Here is a 22,218-nt window from a genome sequence, read left to right as displayed (position 1 = left end):
GACAGGAGGTGGAGGTGGCAGAGTTGAAGATGCTAAGATTTTCACTGGGAGTGATGAAGAAGGACAGCATTATGAACGAGTATATTAGAGGGACAGAACAGGTTGGACATCTTTATGCATTCTCAACAGTCCAGGTAAGAAAATCAAAGAAGGTTGAATTGGTTCATCCGGATACAACGTTTATTGACAGATATGTTTCACCCCTCATCTAAGTGACCTCTTCGGTCTCAACTGACTGCAGGTATCCCCACCCTTATAAACAATACAGTTGCATAATGACCTAGACCCAATGATCGGTTTCATACGCAAATATGGCCGTGAGCATTAACTAGAGTTTCAATGGCCATGTGTACTATTCGCAGAGGATTTGGGAATTTTTGCAATCGCAGCGTGGACAATCACATCAAGTTCACCAGGGAGGATGTGAAAAATTACAGGTTAGGCTTCTTAGACTGAAATTGAAATTGGTGATGGGGGACATTTGATTGTTGATGTTTACCGTAAACCAACACATACTGATCGGTACTTAAGGTTTGACTCTCATCCACTGGAGCACATACTAGGAGTCATCAGGATGCTGTACCACCGAGCTGACAACGTCCCCTCCGACACAGTGGCCGGGGAAGGGGAGAAATCCCACATTAAACAGGCCCTGGTTAAGTGTGGTTATCCTAACTGGGCATTTGTCAAAGCCAGGAAGATGCCCAAACAGTGCACCAGCCAATCGAAGAGAAAAGGACAACAGCTGTCTAAGTGTAAACCAGTGGTGATTCAGTATGTGGCGGGACTGTCGAAAAAGTTTAGGCTCATATTTTCCAAACACCGTGTCTCAGTTGCTTTCAAACCCCAAAACCTGCTGTGCCAGAAACCGGCCCACCCCAAGGATCAGGTCACCCCCGGCAAAACAGCAATATAGTGTAAGTGGTTAAGTGCCAGGAGGATTGCCATGACCCATCCATCCATCCATCCATCCATCCATCCATCCATTATCTAAACCGCTTATCCTGCTGTCAGGGTCGTGGGGATGCTGGAGCCTATCCCAGCAGTCATTGGGTGGCAGGTAGGGAGACACCCCTAGCCAGGCTGCCAGGCTGTCACAGGACGGCTTGCCATGACCTTTTTGCCTAATTGTACATCGGGGAAACCAAACACGCTGGCCAAAAGAATAGCACAACACAGGAGAGCTAACGCATCAGCCCAGGACTCCACAGTCTACACCCATCTACATGTGGCCACTCTTTCAATGGCGAGGATGTGCACATCCTTGATAGGGAGGAACGCTGGTTTGAACGGAGAGTCAAAGAGGCCATCTATGTGAAGAGAGAACGACCATCCCTGAACCGAGGGGGGGGGGGGGCAAGAGTACATCTGTCGCCATCTTACAATCCTATGATTGCAAACTTTCCCCAGTCCTCTGTGAATAGTACACATGGCCATTGAAACTAGCTAACGTCCATATTTGCACATGAAACTGGTTGTTGTTTTCAGTCACTATGCAACTGTATTTGTAAGGGTGGGGATACCTGCAGTCAGTTTAAACTGAAGAGGTCACTTGGATCTGAGTGATCAAACATATCTGTTGGATCCAGATGAACTGATTCACCTTTCTTTGACTCTGGTCGCATGGTTTGGAGACAAAGCAAGAGAGGCAAGATTGAGATGGTTTGGACATGTGCGGAGAAGGATGCTGAATATGGAGCTGCCAGACAAGAGGAAAAAAGGGCGGCCAAAGAAGAGGTTTATGGATGTGGTGACTGGTGAGGGAGGACTTGCATGTGGCTGGCGTGACAGGAAGATGCAGAGGACAGAAAAAGATGGAAACGGGTGATCTACTTTGGCGACCCCTAACGGGAGCAGCCAAAAATAGCAGTAGTAGTAGTAGTAGTAGCAGCGGTAGTAGTAGTAGTTGTTGTTGTTGTATCTTCCTTAGAGTATTGCCCAACTTATACTGCTAGGTTTACAACATTAATCAGCCGGGAGACGGATTCGAAATTAGCCGTCATGACAGCCGGTAGTTTATTCACAACAACTGGCACATGACACGCCAAGTCACCCTAGTCTGCCTATAGGTGGCAGCAACGGACCAGGTATAATCACAATATCTAACTTCTCCCCACTTAATGAATATGTGGCATCACTAATATCAGAACACCTGTAACCAAATAAGCTACTATCATGACATGTAAACACTATGTTGTCCATGGTAACTAAAATGTCTCAAATCCCTGGAATCAAACTGTTCAATTACAAAATAACAATAAGAATTAACAGTCCCCCTTACTCCCAGTGACAAGCAATAATATTCTCTTTTCTTTTTTTTTTACTAATGAAATGAGGTGGACTACTCAGACCCTGCCATAACCCTGGGGATTATTCTGCCCCATTCTTCTGGGTGTGGCTACTATAAATCTAGGCGTTTAGGAGACCGCCATTCTCTTTGGGGATACCGGCGGTTAGCACCGGCCTCTCGCGGATTTACAAGGGGTGCAACAGGGACAGACGTCGGTGTGGAGCATGACGACAGTTCTGTCTCTGAAACTGTTGAAGAGGTGGGCCCAGAAGAAACAGGTTCTGTGTGACCTGGTGCATTCTGGGTGAGTGTGTGTTGGGCTGGGTTGTCCTGCTCGTATGGCTCAGCACAGACCACTGGTTGTGGTGGTGTAGTGTTCCCAGACGCTGTTGCTGCAGCAAGCAATTGGTCTGTGTGTCTCTTCCAGATGATGTCCTCAGTAGTCCGGGCTGTATAGGTCACAGGCCTTGTCTGTGCCAGGACAGTGGCTGGCACCCATTTTGGTCCGGTGTTATAGTTGCGTGCCAGTACACTGTCACCTGGGAAGAAAATCCTTTCTTTTGCTTTATGTTGGCGTTGTTGAACCTGAGTTTGTTGTTTCAGGTGAACAGTCTCTTTGGTCATTGGTGATTTTAGGAGGTCGAGGTTGGTGCAGAGCTGTCTCTTCATGAGCAGTACCGCAGGAGCAGCTCTTGTGGTTGCGTGGGGCATATTTCTGTAAGACAGCAGGAAGCTGTTCAGCCTCTGGTGGAGAGAGCCTTGGCCCTGAGAAGCCTTCAAAGTGTGTTTCATGCTCTGACCAAATCTCTCTGCTAATCCATCAGTAGATGGGTGATAGGGAGCAGAGCGGATGTGTTGCACTCCATTTACCTCGAGGAATCGCTCGAACTCTTATGAAACAAATTGGGGCCCGTTATTACTCACCAGCTGTTCCGGGAAGCCAAACCAACGGAACATTTCCCCAAGTTTCTCGATGGTTTTCTCAGCTGTTGTCAATCTCATTATGGCCACTTCTGGCCACTTGCTGTGGGCATCAACTGCCACCAGAAACATCCTCTCCTCAAACGGGCCAGCAAAATCAATGTAGATGCGATGCCAGGGTCCCTCTGGCAATTCCCATGGGTGGAGGGGGGCTGGTTGTGGCATGCCGCGCACCCGCTGACAAGACGGACATGTTCTGGCAGTCTCGTCTATTTGCCCATCCAGTCCAGGCCACCAGAAGTAGCTCCTGACAAGTTCTTTCATGTGGACCATTCTGCTGTGGCCTGCATGTAGCTGCTGTAGTAGCCTTTTTCACAGCGTGGGTGGACTAGTCACTCTGCGCCCCCATAGGAGATATCCTGCCTGCACAGAGAGCTCATTCCTTCTTGGTAGTGTAACGGGGGCAGTCCTATGCTGTTCTATGCTGGTCAGCCTGCTGCACGCCCGTCACTCTCATCAGTAGCTCTGCGTTGTGTTCTATTTTCGGTGGGGCCCCAGGTGTTGTGGGGGGCCCTCAGTCTCTCATCATCATCATCATCATGATCAAGGAAGGAGCGGGGACACACAGGACTCTATTTGGCCCACCTTGCCATTTATTTTGGTTTCAAACCCTTCGACAACCGTCCAGTCCTCCAGCGGGAGCGGTGTTTCTTACGGACGTGGGGGTCGAAGTTCAACCACTGCCCGGACTCCACTCGTGTGCGTTAGAAGTAGAAACCGTCCACGGGACTCCGATGTAAGAAAGGATAAACAAGTATTTTATCCCACAGCTTGCAGTATCTTCTTACAGGGATACTCAAGGTTACGTTCTCCTCAACCAGCAAAACTGTCCCACGGTAAGAAACACGTGTGGCTCGGCTCGATTGCTGCTTGAGACTCCTCCCACAAAACAAAAATGGCCTCTCCCGCGTTCCCTCTTCCGTGTACCCACAAGACCTCTCTTAAAGCGACAGTACACGTATATGACGGTCGTTGGAAAACATACATAAAAGTAAATAATGACATAAAATAAAATGTAGTAAACACAAATAACAGCACACAGACAGGATTTGGTGATATTTCATACTCAAACAAAATAAAATAAAAACGTTAATTTTAACCTGGTTACAGTAGGTATGGTTTTAGCTCTGGAAGGTTCCCACTCCTTCCGCTGATCACAACATCCATCAGTTTGGAGAGCACAGGGTCGTTTCAGGTGTGTTGTTTCACTTGAGTAGAAGTGATTAGAGATTCCTCCACTTGCCTGAAGTAGAAAATGCCAGCTTGCTGTGGCTCACCATGATCAACCAGCAGAGGCAGCCTAGAGAGGCTGTCGGCATTTGCACGGAGCTCCGACTTGCAGTATTTGATGTCGTAGTCATGGGCGGACAACAACAAGGCCCATCTTTGCATCCTACTGGCTGCCAAGGAAGGAATACCAGTATGGGGCCCCGAAAATTGTTGTCGGGGGGCGGTGGTCTGCCAGAAGGACAAATTTCCTCCCAAAGAGATATCGGTTAAATTTCCTGACCCCAAACACAATTCCCAGCGCTTCTCGTTCAATTTGCGCATTGTTGCGTTCAGCTTGGTTGAGTTGTGCGTGAAGCGAACGCGACCGGCCACTCTCCACCACTGGGCATGATGTGAGAAATGACTGCCCCCACTCCGTAAGGGCACGCATCACATGTGAGTTGTAAGGGCAATGTGGGGTCAAAGTGTGTCAGCGTGTCAGACTCAAGCAGCGCCTTTTTTGTTTGCGCAAAGGCAGCCTCACACTGTTCAGTCCATTGCCATGCCTTGCCATGGCACAGCAGCTGGTGAAGCGGTCGCAGCAGAGAAGAGAGGCTCGGTATAAATTTCCCATAGTAGTTTAGGAGCCTGAGATAAGAGCGTAGTTGACTCACATTTTGAGGCGTCAGTGCTTCCACGATCACTTTGATTTTGGATGGAGCTTTGTGTAAGCCCTCTGAGTCTAATATGTGGCCCAAATACTCCACTGCAGACTGGAAAAACTCACACTTTGATCTGTGGACCCTGATTCCATATTCTTCCAGCCGCTGCAGTGTGGCGTCCAGATTTTCCAGGTGCTCTTGCTCTGTCCTCCCGCCCGGTGACCAGTACGTCATCAAAGTAGCAGTGGACGCCAGCCAAGGAGTTCAGTATCTGGTCCATCGCACGCTGGAAGAGAGCCGGGGCCGATGTTATTCCAAAGGGTAGCCTGCAGTATTGGTAGGGGCCCTTGTGAGTGACTATTGTGAGCAGCTCTCTCGACTTCTCATCGACTTGCATCTGTAGGTTGGCTTGTGTGAGGTCAATTTTGCTGAATTTTTGTCCTCCAGCCAATCCAGTGAAAAGCTCCTCAGTGTGGGGGAGTGGATATTGTTCAGCCTCAAGCATTGGGTTTATGGTGACTTTGAAGTCGCCGCAGATTCTCACCGAATTATCTTTTTTTTTATAACTGGTACGACTGGAGTGGCCCAGTCACTCCGGCTGACAGGCTCCAGCACCCCCCTCACGACCAAGGATTCCAGCTCTGCTTCCACTTTTGGCTTTATTGCATAGGGAACTGGTCTGGCTTTCATGAACCTTGGTTTGCTATGCGGCTGAATGTTCAGTTTAACTATTATGTCTTTTATCATTCCCAGTTCCTCCTTCAACACATCTGCATGTTTGTTCAGAATCGTTGTCAGACGTTTTTCACCTTTGCCATATGAATTGCAGGCCAGTCCAGTGTGAGCTCCTCCAGTCACGACCGACCCAGCGGAGAAGGAAAGTTCCCTTTGACTACATACAGTGGTAGTTTAGCTGTCCGGCCATTCACTAGGACTGTGACATTGACGACGCCTTTCGTTCGCACGGACTTGCCGGTGTATGTTTTCAGTTCGAGGCTGGTTGGTTGTAAAGAAAGGTGTTGCAAGGTTTCCTTGCAAACAGCATACAACACAATGGGGACGGCTGCACCGGTGTCAGGAGGTTTCCTCTCCAGCTGTGGAGTTTCCCAATATCCATCTGGACCTCCTTGCACTGACAGTACACACACTGATGCCTCATCTGATGAGCTGTTGGGCTCAGCGGTGGTGTGGCTTGGTTCCACACTGTGTACAGACTGTCTCTTTTTAATTTGGGCACTGGCTTTTTATTAACTTGCCTTGGTTTTCTGTCAGCTCCCTTACTTTTGCAAGCACGTTCCAGGTGCCCCTTTTTTCTTTTCTTTTTTAGTAGTAGGCAATGACGTGCGGTCAGGGTAGGCAGTGCCTAACATGTACACCATAAAATAACCATACAACAAATTCATAACATAAAATCTCACTCTACTTACAAGTATGTTGTGTTATAATGTATTTTTAATGATATTTGTATGTCTTTGCCCTTTTTAAGTCCTTAAACTTCTAAGAGTTAAACGCCGTATAGTGCACAAGCTCGCCTACTTGTTCAATGGGAAGGGTAGGCTCTGCTTTTTCTCAGGATTGCCTTTCATGTTGCGTTGCGTTGCTTAAGGTGAAATCAACGGACGAGGAAACGGACTTGCTTATGGCGAGAGTGGGTGCCAATCAGAGCCATCAAGGTTGTAACTGTGACCATTGTATTACATGTAATTGTGATTTGTATTGAGCCTTTTATTTTGACAGCCCATTTTGACGTTGCGGGGCAAATCCTGTTGGGTTTCTTTCGCGTAAGATGAGGGGAAGAGCTCCGCAAGCCAGCCGCTAACGAGACCTTGCCATGTGTAATTAAAGTTTACGTCGTATATAACGAACTTTTGAGAAGTTAACATTTACAAGCAAGATTTGACTCCTAGCATGCAGCCAACGAGGTATTTTACTTGTCTGTATTTTACATTGATATATGTTACTCCACATGGCGCGTATGCTATTTTTTCATGTGAAGCTAATATGGTCTTTATGTGTCATTTATTTAATACTGTGTTAGTTTTCACGGTGGATTTGGAGGTGAAGACAACTTTCAATTAAACCAGTAGCGAGAAAGCCGCTTGTGTCTGCCTGTGCTTCGAGGGAATTACGGTGAGAACTCGGACTGCTCATCGACGCGAGTGGGCGATGAAGCGAGTTCAGAGGACCAGCGAGCTTATCACGAGGTGTCTACGTGCACGGAGTGGTCATCAAAGGACTGTCAGATGAGTCGAAAGCACATTAACGTTACACACACACACACACACACGCACGTACACACAGAAGACGCACAAAGTTTTAAAGCGCAACGATTTCTAAAGCCATAAGAAGGAACTTGGACACTGAGTCAAGAGTGGTCTGAGAGGGCTTTTGTAAAGGTTTGCTAAAGACTTTGGCTGAATGATAGCTAAGTTACTGTGTTGTGTAGTGCAAGTTTGACCTTTTGCTCATGTAATTTATTTGAATCTCGCTATTTTGTCGGGGTATCGTTCGCTATACCCTCATCCGAGTCCGTTAATGTGAAGAAAAGACAGTCGAGACGTTTCTGGAGATAATTCCGCAGTTTATTATTTTGACAGATATCTGGAGACAAAAACAGCCAATCCTCCCTATGTGTCTGTCTTTCTTTGTGTGTGAGATTCTTTATATGCTAAACCTCCCTTGTTCATTCGTCACACATGGCCTTGAGCTTTCTTACCGACTTGTTTTACTTCTCTACACTATCCCTTCTGTCTGCATAACCCCCCCCCTCCCCTCTGTTAGCTATCCCCCTTTTGGGTAGGGAGAGTTCATCCTGTGTTGACATGTGTCTACCTCGAGGGTCTCTCTGTTCCAGACTTCTTACCTCCTCTCGCTGGCCTTGGCTACACAAGCATTCCTATCTACATGTAGCAAGTAATATAATTCACATAATGACATTTAGTTAACCCATCGTTTGATATATATGGTTTATGGTTCCAATAATATTTTAAGTATTACATTTCCCCCTTTTGAACTCCTACCGGAGATCACCAACTACGTTTAATATCTTCATCTAGGTCCCTTTCCACAGGTGTCGGTACCAGAAGGGGCATCATGGGAGGTGGAAAATCCCCCTCTCGACGTTCAGTTGCTGTAACTATTAGTCGGTTAATGAGAGATCTAAAGCATGGTATGAAACAATAGCCACAGGTAACCAAAATTCCCATAAAAACGGCTAGGTGTTATGCTCGCGCACCAGAACCTGACCCGTGTGGCGAAACCCAAGACAGACAGACACGAGATGACTTCTAAGTCTACAAAGGGGGGTTTTATTGTGGGAGGGAAATGTATGGTGAAAAAAGGTGTTCCGTTAGTGGGATGTGTGAATAAACTATGTGTGGTGTCCCGTGGTTTGCGTGTATAACTATGTGTGAGTGTTTTTAGCCAATGTGTGGTGCGGTATGTAAATGACCAGGAGGTGTTGAAGAAATGTGCGTGCACCTGGCGAGAAAGTCCAGTCCGTGATCCAAGAGGGGTTGTCCGAGAAAGTCCAGGTCCGAGATCCGGGAAGTCGAGTCCGAAAGGAGGGGTCCAGGTAGAGGGACAAGGGGGGAGATCGCAGGAGAGGTCCGGGGAGAAACGTGAAGGTCGCTGGGGACGAGGGAGACGCGGGGAGCCGTGGAGATCGCGGAGGGAGAGTCTTGGGAGGAAACAGAGACACGAAGATAAGACACTGGGGAATAAACAGAATGCAAGGAACGCTGGAGGGCTTGTCAGAACTTTACCGCAGGGTTCAGTACTGAGAGACGTTCTGGGAGGCTCTTTGTAGAAGGCTGCCTGATTGCCGCAGGTGTGCCTGATGGATGATGGCAAACACCTGGTGCAGTGCAGCGCTCGTCTCAGAGCGCGAGCCGAGCGCTCGGATGTTTCCGGCACGTCCGAGCTGGGGGAGTGGCTTGAACGTGCCGGGGAGGCAGCTCGGGGCGGTGTAACCACAACAGGACCCCCCCTCCTACGGGAGACACCGGGCGACCGTCCGATGGCGTTGGGGTGGGCCCGATAGAACTCCTCCAGGAGTGCGGGGTCGGCCAGGTAGGACCGGGGAACCCAGCTGCGGTCCTCGGGCCCATAGCCAACCCAGTCCACCAGGTATTGGTACCCACGCCCCCGGCGGCGTACGGCGAGCAGCTGGTCGACATCCCAGACCATGTCACCACCGTCGAGGACCCTGGGGGGTGGAGGAGCTTGGACAGGGGGAGACAGGGGGCTGGTGGCTACCGGTTTGAGGCGCGAGACATGGAAGACGGGATGGATCTTGAGTGAGGTAGGGAGATGGAGACGCACCGCCGAAGGGTTGACGATGCGGTCGATGGTGTAGGGACCGACGTAGCGGGGAGCCAGCTTCCGGTTGAGGGTAGGGAGGGAGAGGTCCCGGGCCAGGAGCCATACCCTCTGGCCAGGTCGATAAGCTTAGGCCGGCACTCTCCGCCGGTTGGCGCTGCGCCGGGCCCGCTCTGTAGCTTGCAACCCAGCGGCCCGGGCGGTCTTCCAAACGCGCCCGCATCGGCGGAGATGGGCCCTCGTGGACGGGACCGCTACCTCCAACTCCTGATGGGGGAACAGAGGGGGTTGATAGCCCAGGGAACACTCGAAGGGGGACAAACCGGTAGCCGAACTCTCCATGGAGTTGAGCGAGTACTCCACCCAGGGCAGGTACTTGCTCCAGGAGGCGGGGTTGCTGGTGGTAACGCAACGCAAAGTCGCCTCCAGGGCTTGATTGGCCCGCTCTGCCTGCCCATTGGTCTGGGGGTGATACCCGGAGGAGAGGCTGACCGTGGCCCCAATCCCCTTACAGAAGGCCTGCCATACCTTCGAAGTGAACTGGGGACCACGGTCAGAGACAATGTCCAGGGGAATCCCATGAGGTCGGACGACGTGGGAGACGAGAAGGTCCGCCGTCTCGGCTGCAGAGGGGAGTTTGGTGAGGGCAACAAAATGGACGGCCTTGGAAAACCGGTCGACAATGGTCAGGATGGTGTCATTGCCTTGGGACACGGGGAGGCCAGTTACAAAGTCCAAGGCAATGTGGGACCAAGGTCGGCCGGGGACAGGAAGGGGGCGCAGGAGACCTGCTGGAGGGCGATGGAGAGCCTTGCTGCGGGCGCAGGTGGTGCAGGCTGCCACGAACTCTCTGGTGTCTGCCTCCATGGTGGGCCACCAGAAACCCCTGCGGATGAAGGCCGCCGTTCGGTAGACACCGGGGTGGCAGGCAAGATGGCTGGAGTGGCCCCACTCCAGCACCTGGGGCCGGACAGAGGGAGGCACAAATAGCCGGTTCCGGGGTCCATTGCCTGGGTCGTGATGGGCCCTTCTCACCACTGATTCGATGGCCCAGGTGACGGCGCCCACCACCCGGGCCGGGGGAAGGATGGTGTCTGGGGCGTCAGGGGACCCCTCGGGAAACAGACGGGAGAGGGCGTCTGCCCTGACGTTCTTGGTGCCCGGGCGGTAGGTGAGGGTGAAGTCGAACCGGCTGAAGAAGAGAGCCCAGCGCGCCTGCCTGGGGTTGAGCCTCTTAGCCGTCCGTACGTAGGTCAGGTTTTTGTGATCGGACCATACGATGAACGGCTGCCCTGCTCCCTCCAGCCAGTGTCTCCACTCCTCTAGGGCGGCGTGGACGGCCAGCAACTCCCTGTTGCCGATGTCATAATTCTTCTCCGCAGGACTGAAACGCCGGGAGAAGGCGGCGCACGGGTGGATCTTCTGGTCCTCCTCCGACCGCTGGGAGAGGACGGCTCCGATGCGTCCACCTCCACGATGAACTGTCTGCACGGGTCCGGGTGGGCGAGCACCGGAGCCGTTGTGAACAGCCTCTTCAGGGCCAAGAAGGCGGCTTCCGCCTCCGAGTTCCAGGAGAAGGGGCGGAGGTTGGAGGTGAGTGCAGTGAGGGGGGCGGCCACACGGCTGAACCCCCTGATGAAGCGCCGGTAGAAGTTTGCAAACCCCAGGAAGCGCTGGAGTTGCGTCCTGTTGGTGGGCCGTGCCCACTCCTCCACCGCTCGGGTCTTCCTGGGGTCAGTGCGGACGAGCCCCTTCTCCACGATGTGGCCAAGGAACTCCACGGAGGCGGAGTGGAACACGCACTTCTCGGCTTTCACGAAGAGCCTGTTCTCCAGCAGCCGTTGGAGGACCAGGCGGACATGCTGGTGGTGTTCCTCAGTCCTGGAGAACACGAGTATGTCATCCAGGTACACCACCGCGAACGTGTTCAGCATGTCCCGGAGCACGTCGTTGACCAATGCCTGGAAGACGGCCGGGGCGTTGGTGAGGCCGAAGGGCATAACGAGGTACTCGAAATGCCCTAGGTGGGTGTTGAAGGCCGTCTTCCATTCATCCCCTTCCCGGATGCGCACCAGGTGGTACGCGCTGCGCAAGTCCAGCTTCGTGAACACCGTGGCGTGAGTGAGTGGCTCGAACGTGGAACTCATAAGGGGGAGTGGGTATTTATTTTTCACCGTGATATTATTTAACATTCGATAATCTATGCAAGGCCTCAGGCTGCCCTCCTTCTTTGCCACAAAAAAGAAGCCCGCCGCCACCGGGGAAGACGAGGGCCTTATGATTCCTGAGGCCAGGGACTCTGTGATATAATTGCGCATAGCCTCCTTCTCTGGGACGGAGAGGTTATACAACCGACCGGTGGGAAGGGCGGCCCCGGGAAAGAGATCTATGGCACAATCATAGGGACGGTGAGGGGGGAGGGAAAGTGCACTTCCTTTACTAAATACAGGGGCTAAATCGTGATAAATGGAAGGAACACCAGTGAGATCCGTGGGAGGAGGCACGGGTCTGAGGCCGCTGGACGGGGAGTGGGCGGAGCGAAGGCAGTTGGCATGACACGCAACGCTCCAACCCAAAATCCGCCCAGTAGACCAAGAGATGTAGGGATCGTGCCGTTCCAACCACGGTCTTCCTAACACCAGGGGCGCGCAAAACCAAGAAACGGATAGCTTCCACGTGATTACCCGAAAGAGTGAGGGTGAGGGAAGCAGTGCTGTGTGTGATTTTACCTAGTGAACGTCCATCTAGGGCTTGGGCTGTGAGGGGTGTGTCTAGGGGGACGAGTGGAATGCCGGCCTGCCGGGCCAGCGAGGTGTCCATCAAACACTCGTCCGCCCCCGAATCCAGGAGTGCACCAACAGACAGTGAGCGGTTACCCCAGGCGAGAGTGACCGGAAAGAGGTGGTTGTGCTCCTTCTTGGGCTGAGGAAGGGTCGTCAGACTCACTAGGACACCCCTCACTAGTGAGCCGGGTCTTTTTGGGCGAGTCGGGCAGGCCTTGATATAGTGGCCCGACCTCCCGCAGTAGAGGCAGAGATGGCCATGCATCCTCTGCTCCCTAACTTCCAGCGGGAGCCGTGACCGACCCAACTGCATGGGCTCCTCCTCCGGCCTGGATCCAGAAGCCACCCAGGGTTGCGAGGTGGAGTGTGAGGGTGGAGAGAGCCCACGGGACGCTGACCCAGGGAAGGCACCGGTAGGACGGACGGGGGTTGGTCTATGGGAGGGGCCAGCGCGCGGGGCGCGTTCCTGGCGCCGCTCCCGCAGCCGTTCGTCCATCTGGAGGGCGAGGGTGACGAGCTCGTTGAAGGAGGCAGGGCGGTCCCGAACGATAAGATCTTTGATGGGCTCGCTCAGCCCCCTCCTGTACGCGCTCTTGAGCGCAGTGTCATCCCACCCACTGTCTGCCGCGAGTATCCTTACCTCCAGGGAATACTCTGCCACCGACCTGGCTCCCTGTTGGATGGAATGGAGGCGGCCGGCAGCGTGCTGCCCGTCAGCTGGGTGGTCGAACACCAGATTGAACTCGCGGCGGAAGGCACCATAGTCCGAGGCGAGCTGCTCGGTATGGCCTACCGCCGCTATGGCCCAGCTGAGGGCTTTGCCGGTGAGGAGGGACATGACAAGGGCTACCTTGGTCTCTCCTGTCCTATACCTAGCTGGCTGGTGTTTGAACAGGAGCTCACACTGACCAAGGAAACCCCTGCACAGCTCGAACTCCCCACCGAAGGCCTTGGGGCAGGGGAGGTTAGGCTCGCACCGGGGGTCCAGTGGGGGTTGACTCGGAGGGGGAACGTCGGGACCAGGAACGGGGAAACCGGAGGCCGAGCTGGGGGCAGAGACCGAGGCCAGGGCAGGGTGGTCGCTCATCCTGGAGACCGCTGTGGAGAGTGCAGCGATCTGCGCGGTGAGGGCATCTAACGTGCTCGTGGCGGCCTGGGAGCCGGACTGAAGATCGCTGATCTCTCCGGTGACACGGGTGAAGGCAGTAGTAAGCTCTGAGCAGAGAGAGGCAAGTTGGCAACTGTGACTTCTTACTACTGCCTCTAGGGGGACGGGGCTCAGGGGCGTCACAGGGACCGTCCGCTCCTTGGGTTTGCCTGGGTCCATAATGGCTTCGACGTTCTGTTATGCTCGCGCACCAGAACCTGACCCGTGTGGCGAAACCCAAGACAGACAGACACGAGATGACTTCTAAGTCTACAAAGGGGGGGTTTTATTGTGGGAGGGAAATGTATGGTGAAAAAAGGTGTTCTGTTAGTGGGATGTGTGAATAAACTATGTGTGGTGTCCCGTGGTTTGCGTGTATAACTATGTGTGAGTGTTTTTAGCCAATGTGTGGTGCGGTATGTAAATGACCAGGAGGTGTTGAAGAAATGTGCGTGCACCTGGCGAGAAAGTCCAGTCCGTGATCCAAGAGGGGTTGTCCGAGAAAGTCCAGGTCCGAGATCCGGGAAGTCGAGTCCGAAAGGAGGGGTCCAGGTAGAGGGACAAGGGGGGAGATCGCAGGAGAGGTCCGGGGAGAAACGTGAAGGTCGCTGGGGACGAGGGAGCCGTGGAGATCGCGGAGGGAGAGTCTTGGGAGGAAACAGAGACACGAAGATAAGACACTGGGGAATAAACAGAAAGCAAGGAACGCTGGAGGGCTTGTCAGAACTTTACCGCAGGGTTCAGTACGTCGAAGCACTGAGAAACGTTCTGGGAGGCTCTTTGTGGAAGGCTGCCTGATTGCCACAGGTGTGCCTGATGGATGATGGCAAACACCTGGTGCAGTGCAGCGCTCGTCTCAGAGCGCGAGCCGAGCGCTCGGATGTTTCCGTCACGTCCGAGCTGGGGGAGTGGCTTGAACGTGCCGGGGAGGCAGCTCGGGGCGGTGTAACCACAACACTAGGGATACAAATAATGACATGATCAGTCCCTTCCATTTTCCAAAGAAGTGAGTCATCCATTTTTCGAAAGGATTGCTAATACATGAATGATCGTGCATAGTTTTTGAAAGGGTACGTAGACCCTCTAAGGCCCTGGTCACTGAACCGTCGGGGGCTGTGTTATTGGGGATAAAGGTGCAACACTGATCTCCGAACATTGAGCATATGCCCCCGGTTTCAGCCAGCAACATATCTAAAGCCATTCTATTTTGTATAGTCATCAAAGAAGTGGCCGCCAATTGTTCCGACAACCCGGCCACAGCATCTCGCGTCAAGTTGGCCAGGCGGAGTATATTGTAATGTATGTAATTGATCCGGTCAACGTTTTTATTAGGAGAGACGGGAAAGAGGGCACTGATGATGGGCATACTCTCAAATCCGGCAGCGCCTAGGTCGGCTAGCTTATATTTATCCGGCACTCCTCGGGGGATGCCTATTGCGTCAACATACGTGAGGCCCCCTTTTGATAAGTCAAAACTATGGGCCGTTGCCTGCCTCCGTCGCTTCCCCCACCGTCCCCTCTGCTGCCTCGGCCCAATCAGGGTCACAGGTAGAGAGAGACGGGCAAGGGCGCATCGTCCAACCCAATCGGCTGGGAGTCGAGGCCAAAGCACGGTGCCTCCACAATACCAAAACAAATCGGCCCGGTGATATTGCATGTTGGTGACGTTGGTCCATCCCGTCATATTAATGAGGTGTTTACACCAGTCTATCGGGATCTCGCCGACATTAGTGCCGGAGTCATTGTGATTTAGAAAACAGGTGAAGTTATTTTTTACCGGAACAAAGGCGGGTGGTATGACATCCTGATTGCCTTTCGCCTGGACCAACGGGTACACACGGTTCAGGCTAGAACAATAGTCAGGGGCTGCATTCATCATTATGGCAATCAGACAATAGAAACCCATGGCATCATGGATATAAGTTGGCGCGGGAACCGTAATCAGCACAGGACGGGCCGAAGAGCAGGCCATGCAACCCTCCATCCCTCTCTCTGCCGCTGTTGCGGCCAGCCATTCCAACCACATATTTTTACCCGCGTACCCTGTGACGTAGTAGACTATGTCGGACGGGTCTATCTTTTCGGGGTCGACCCTTTTTACTACATCATATTGGTCTGGCCCCGCCCCTTCACCTGTGATGTTGGCGTGTTGGCTGTCCTGGGGAGCGACCCATGTGACACGGAAAAAACTGTGTGTCCACCCCTGCTTGGTCTAGGCCTATGGTATACAGGGTGTCATTGACTCCTTTACGCGGACACATTTCTAATAGGCCAGGCCCTTCGTCATACCCTGTACTGGCAGTGTGTCCCGCCAATCCGAACTCGATCCCTTTCTGTCGGTCAACTGTTTTTTCTATCGAGATCATAATGGTCTTACCATCTCCTCCTAATTGAACTTTCATATATTTGCCGTAATCTTCTTTGCGATGACTCCCTATGTCCCCTGTGTACGCATCTACGTAAGACCATTTATAACAGCTGGGCCACAACACCTTCTGGCATATGTAGACTGGCTGTTTTTTCCAATAATCTTCCTGACCTTCTGGACACGGGAACAGGTCACAAAGCCTTACCTGATATGTGGCAGTGGTGCCTACTGGATGGGTCCAATTAACCCACGAGTTGTACCACCCCCTTTTCCCGCCTGGTCCCTGACTGCACCTGAACTCTTTCCCCCTTTTCACTTCATCTCTTTTAGCTCTTAGAAGGGACTGATCCAGGGCCCACAACCCTAAACAAAGGCATACCATCATAGTCATTATCCCCATTATAACCCTTGTTCCCCTTGTCTTCATGACTGTCATTCGTAGTTTTATCTGTTAATACGTTGGTCTGTCTAGTCGTCCGACCCTCGGTTCTCAGTCTCCATCTACTTCTGGCCGGGAATTGTGATCGTCCGGCTAGTTAATCTATGACCTAGGGGAGAGGTTACCAGCACTTTCACCCTGACTTCTGCTAACAGTGTCGGCTTCGGGGAGGGTCAGTGAACCTTCGAGTCCACCCGAAGAGGTGGACGCTTCTTGTAGATCGTCCTGTATGTCTTGCAGGGTTCTACCTGGTTCCTCGGCTGCTGCACACTGGCTCCAGTGGTACCAGGTGGTCCCCTTCCCTTTCAGCCTCACCGCGTGTGAGGTCCTTTCCGTTACCTCGTATGGTCCTGTCCACCTGGGTTCCGACCACTTCCTCTTAATGACTCGCAGGAGGACCCACTTTGCCGTTGGCAAGGTCATCCCTGTTGGCTGTGTCTGCTTCTTGCCCACCTGTTGGGAAAAGTCTGAAACAAGAGCTTGTAATTCCTTAAAGCATTTTCCGGCATTCATTCCCCGGTTCCCCATCTTATCTTGGGGGGCCGCTCCCGGCCCCGGAAACTGTCTGCCTGTCATTAATTCATACGGTGTGAATCCCGTTCCTTGGTTTATGGAGGACCTTATTGTCATAAGTGCCAAAGGTAAGGCACCCACCCAATTCATTTTTGTCTGCGCGCAGATCTTAGCTAGTTTTTGTTTGAGGTTTTGGTTCATCCTTTCTACCTTACCTTGTGACTGTGGGTGGTACACGGTTCCGAAGGCGTGCTTCAATCCTAACATGGCTTCCACTTTCTGCAGGTCTGAATTTTTAAAGTGGGTGCCGTTATCTGTCCTTATTTTAGCTGGAAACCCATGTCTTGGGATATAATAGTTAATTAGGCATTTGATGACCGTCGCACTGTCTTCCTTTTTTGCCGGCCATGCCTCGGGCCATCCAGTCAACTGGTCTACACATACCAATAGATATTGATATCCCTTCACTTTTCCGGATTCACCCATATCGGTGTAGTCTAAGACAATCTCCTGACCAGGGCACAGGACTAGCGGAAAACTTCCCATTTCTGGTTTTATCGTATTTTTTGGGTTATAGTGTGTGCATATCGGACAACTTTTAACGTGATACTTGGTCATGTAAGACAAAAACGGGTGCTACCAGTAGCAGAGGTTTCTATTCAACTGAGAAGTTCCTACATGACCTACCCCATGGGCCTCTTGTAGCGCCCTTTTTCTTATTCCCGGGGGTAGGACCACTCTCCTGTCTGGGCCCTGCCACAGGCCCTCTACTTCTGTGGCTCCCCGTTGAACCCATACTGCTTTCTCGTGGAGGCCTGCTTCCCCCTGAAAATATTTGATCGTTTCATGATCCCATTTGGCCCTCAACACCTCGTCTTCATACACTATTAGTTGATAGGATACCCTGTACCCTGTCACTTGTTTGGCTACCCGGTCCGCCTCCTGATTTCCCTTCGCAACCGGGGTGTTGGTGGGATCGTGACCCATTTTACTATGGCCACCTTTTGGGGCAACTGTATTGCCTCCAGTAGTTCTTTCATTTCTTGTTCGTGTCTGATCGGTTTCCCCCCTGCCGTAAGAAACCCTACTCTTTTCCATTGGGGAATTTTAATATGCACTGCCCCCACAGCATAGGCAGAATCTGAATAAATGGTTACCTCCTTTCCCCTGCTCCATTCCAGGGCTGCTATAAGTGCCTTGATCTCTGCCCGCTGGGCTGACAACTGGCCCTCCATTCTTTTGGCTATTACTGTCTCAAATCCCTCCTCTGTTTGTCTCACCACTGCGTATCCTGCCTGGAGGCCTGTCTCTTCATTTCTATAGCAGCACCCGTCTGTATACAATGTTTTTGTCCCTGGTATGGCCTGTGCCTCTAGATCAGGCCTAACCTTCTCTTCCTGCTCTATTCTACGCACACACTCATGTGGTTCTCCTGTTCCCATTCTGTCTGCCATGTTGATCCCTTTATGTATAAATGTGACATTCGGGGCTTCTAACGCCTTGGTTATTCGTTGCTGCCGCAGTGGGGTCATGGTAAATCTTTGTGAATTCACATATGCCACCACGCTGTGTGTTGTTAATACTGTAAGGGGGTGTCCCATGACTATGTGTGCTGTTTTTAGCAAAATGTTTGCTATTCCTGCTGTGTGTGGTGTACGTGGGGGGTGTCGTTTTTCCATTGCGTCTAGCATAATGCTAGCGTATGTCAACACCTTCCGTTCACCCCCTTTTTTCTGGAACAGAATGCCATTTACCACACCTTCTGTTTCAGAAACATCTAAAAAGAATGGCAGGGTGTGATCTGGAATAGCTAGTTCGGCACTTTGGGCGAGCAATTGCTTTAACTCAGTGAAGCAGTGCTCGGCTTCCATGGACCAAGGGAGGTGCGCATTGAGATTGCGCATGCCACATGTTCTGACCATGTGGCGGAGAGGTGTCGTTAGCCCAATATAATTGGGGATTTAATGTCTGCTGTACCCAGTTAAACCCAAGAAAGATAGCATGTCCTTGACTTTCAACGGTTTGGGGTGGCAGAGGATGTTAGTTCTGTGGGCCGCCGATATTGCCGCCCCTTTTTGAGAAATGACCCTGCCAAGAAAAGAGACTTGCGTCCTAATAGCCTGAAGTTTGGTTTTGCTGACTTTAAACCCAGCGGTAGACAAATGGCGGAGAACCTGGTCGGTGGCCAATGTGCAAGAGCTGGGGCTAGGCGCTGCAAGCAACAGGTCGTCAACGTACTGTACCAAAGTGCAGTCCGGGGGAAAGGGGCAGTCAGACAGGTTGTCTTTGAGAACCTGATTGAAAAGGCCGGGCGAGTTGGCAAACCCTTGCGGCACACGTGTGTACCAGAACTGACGGCCACGAAATGTAAAAGAGAAAACATCACGTAGGTGGTCGGCCAAGGGAAGGCAGAAAAAAGCGTTAGCTAAATCTATACAGGTGAACCACTTCTGTCGGGGGTCCAGGGCATTCAGAGCCATATATGGATTGGGGACAGGAATGGTAGGGGTCAGTAGGACATTGTTTATGGATCGTAAATCATGAGCCATGCGGTATGTACCTGTACCGGGTTTTTCTACCGGCAGGATGGGCGTATTCCAGGCCGAAGTGGAGGGCTCGAGGACCCCAGATGCCAACAGGCCCTGAATGGTCTCAGCAATGCCTTCCTCCGCTTCAGCCTTTCGTGAGTACTGAGGTATCCAAATGGGACAGTCAGTGTTCAGAGTGAAGGAGATAGGGGTACAATCGACCAACCCCACATCCGTTGGTCCAGATGACCATAATGAGTCTGGTAGGTTGTCGATAAGGGCTTGTGCTATGGGGTGATTCGTTTTCTCCCTGCCATGGCTCCTACCAATTTGTTCGTGACACAGCGTCACTGTGTCTAGGGAAGAATGGGAAATCTTCCATATGTTAGTAGTGGGGGAGAAGAAGACGCCCGGAAGTTGAGAGCGTTGCCAGTCACTCGCTGACGTGGCTGTTTTAGTCATGGGACCCAAGTCCTTGGCCTGATGGTCAGGATGGAGGGCCAGCGACACGTGTGGTACCGCCTCGTCCCCCATCCTATACCACACAAATTTTGACTCCGTAAGGGATGCAGCAGCCGCCACCCCCTCCGGAGCCACATAAAGGTCAGTCAACCGGACCTCCCATTGATTGCCCTGTATGTCGTCAAATTCTTGTTGGTAGCAATCGTCACCATCCCTATCGTAAAACAGAATGAGATGCGGCGGGTCGGGGGGAGGAGCATAGGGCGCAAGGTGGGTGATCCAAGGTTTCCAGGCGTTATAGGTGTCCAGAAGACTGCCGTCACCTGGAGGGCCGTCGGGCAACAGTCCCCAGTAAATGTCAGCATACTCTGGTTCGGTTGATTTCAAAAGCCATTGACCCTGTCCAGCCGTGTGTGACAGGCAGGGCAGGGTACGTCCATTGGGCAAAGTCACAGTGAGGCCATCGGCGCTACACAGGATGGAGGCATGTAGTTTCATAAGCAAATCTCGTCCTAATAGGCTGATAGGTACACAGGGGGAACATACAGACGGATGTGCGAAAGTCTGCCCCCCCACGGCTGTGACCAGGGGCTTAGTAACTGGCAGTTTTTGTGTTTCCCCGGAAAACTCTACCACGCTCACCATGGCGTCGGACAGCTTATCCTTTGGAGGCATTTTATTCATAGTAGAGTATGTCGCTCCTGTATCAACCAACACCAGCAAATCATCATTGTCTACTGTCACTTTCAATATGGGGTCTGCCGATGCCCCCATGCAAGGGTTTGTCCGTGGGGTGTATCATTGTTCCGGGCCTTCCCACTGTCCTTGGGGATATTGTCTGCCAGACCCCGGTGGGGCCAGCTGAGGATGTGGAGCCCTAACTCCTCCTCCGTGGAATCCTCCCCGGCCCCACCCTGGTGACTGGTTCTGAGGACATTCTCTTGCCCAATGCCCCGGTGTTCCACAGATGCGACAAGCCCCATACCGAGCTTGGTAGGAGGCCTGTCCCCGACCCCTCCCGCGGCCCCAGCCACCTCTCAAACCGCTCCCACCACGGAACCCTCTGTTTGAATAGCCCCCACCGTACTTCATAAGTCTTCCCGGCGGGGGTCCCTGCTCCCAAGGAGGGAGTGGGTATAAGTCAGGGCTGTGTGGGAAGTCCGGTGGAGGAGCGGGTCCACCACTGACCATCATTTGTTTTTTATTCTGTTTTACATCCGTCGCTTCCTTGCGGGCTCTTCCCAACTCCAGCTTCAATAATTGCTGTTGAAGCTCTTTAATTTGCTCCTCTTTGTCCTTTTCCTCATCCCTGGCCCTCTGCAGGTGATGTATAAGGTGTTTTTCCCAAATGCCGGGGTCGCTCCCCGGCAGGTCAAGGTTGTCTAGCATTGGTTTTTTAACTTTTTCCGGGACTCCTTCTAATATGGCTCGCCTAAACCACTCCTGTTGTACTCCCTTTCTATCTGGGTGTTGGCCCGTTTGCCGGGTCCAATCTTCCTTTGATTTGTTAAGACATTCTCTAGGGGTGTGATCTTTGCTCCATTCTAGCTTTGGAACATGTCCCCTATTGGGCAGGGGGAATTTGTCTCTGACTGCGGTATTTATCTCAGCCACATCCCTCATCAGAGGTACATCATCCCGCTCATAATCTATGTCAGCCTCCTTCTCTATATCCCTCAACTCGGGACCTGACATGCTGCGGGCAGCCACCGCCCTCCAATCGCCAAGAGCTAACGTTTTTCCTTGTGTTAATTTATCCAATTCATTCAACCACGCTCCCCCTCCCTCCGAAATGGGTGGGAGCTTATCTACTAATGCCTGCACGTCCCCCAGGTTCCATGGTTTGTATCTATGCCCGCGCCCCCCCACGGTTTGGATGATCGGGCACTGGAGGCGAGCCTTTTTCCCCCTGGTTAGTGCCGGGGGGGCGGTGCCTTCCGCGGTCTGTCTTTGTCTACTCAATCTTTCCTCTGCTTGTATCATCTGCTTTGCTGGCGACGTCAGCAGTCTTTCCACTTCGGTCCCTTCTTTATCTGTATCACTTTCTGTATCTTTTTCTGACGTCTCCCATTCGCCTTGGTCGCCGCTCATCGCCTCTAACCTGCAACACACCCCACTTTCGTCATCATTTTGATATAGCCCGGACAATGTTCTGGTTATTTGTACCGGTCGTGTCCTGACGCTCTGCCTTCTCCTCCTTCTACTAGTTTCCCCTTCTCTCGCTATTCTCCCTCTAAATGGCACTGCTTCCTCGGAGTCCTCTTTCCCCGAGGAGCTCTTTTTTTCTACTTCCCTTATCTGTCTTAGCTCTGGCTCCTGTCTCTGGTCTAGGGTCGGATGTGCTTGGTATGGGTGCGGTTTCTATCTGGAATTGGCCGTCCGTAACGTTCAGTACGGGGTATAGCCCTGCTCTTGGCGGTCCCTGAGGTGCAGTAGGTTGGACTTTGGCGTCGTAAGGTGGGTGATCAGTTTTTTTAGGTAGACAATCTTCCTTCTGTTTTTTCTCCTCTGATTCT

General features: G+C 52.2%; 1 protein-coding gene across 1 annotated transcript; it reads right to left on the bottom strand.

Moving 5' to 3' along the window:
- Positions 1-16,301: 16,301 nt before the first annotated feature.
- Positions 16,302-21,397, bottom strand: LOC130114567 (uncharacterized). Its single transcript, XM_056282430.1, is given in 4 exon segments — positions 16,302-17,222; positions 17,400-17,698; positions 17,701-20,222; positions 20,688-21,397. Coding segments are annotated over 4 exon segments (4,452 nt in total).
- Between the last annotated feature and the right edge of the window lie 821 nt (positions 21,398-22,218).

This window comes from Lampris incognitus, chromosome 6 (genome assembly GCF_029633865.1).
Source record: "Lampris incognitus isolate fLamInc1 chromosome 6, fLamInc1.hap2, whole genome shotgun sequence".
NCBI lineage: Eukaryota > Metazoa > Chordata > Actinopteri > Lampriformes > Lampridae > Lampris > Lampris incognitus.
The sequence above is the reverse complement of the archived record's forward strand: the minus strand, read 5'-3'. Positions and strand labels throughout refer to the sequence as shown.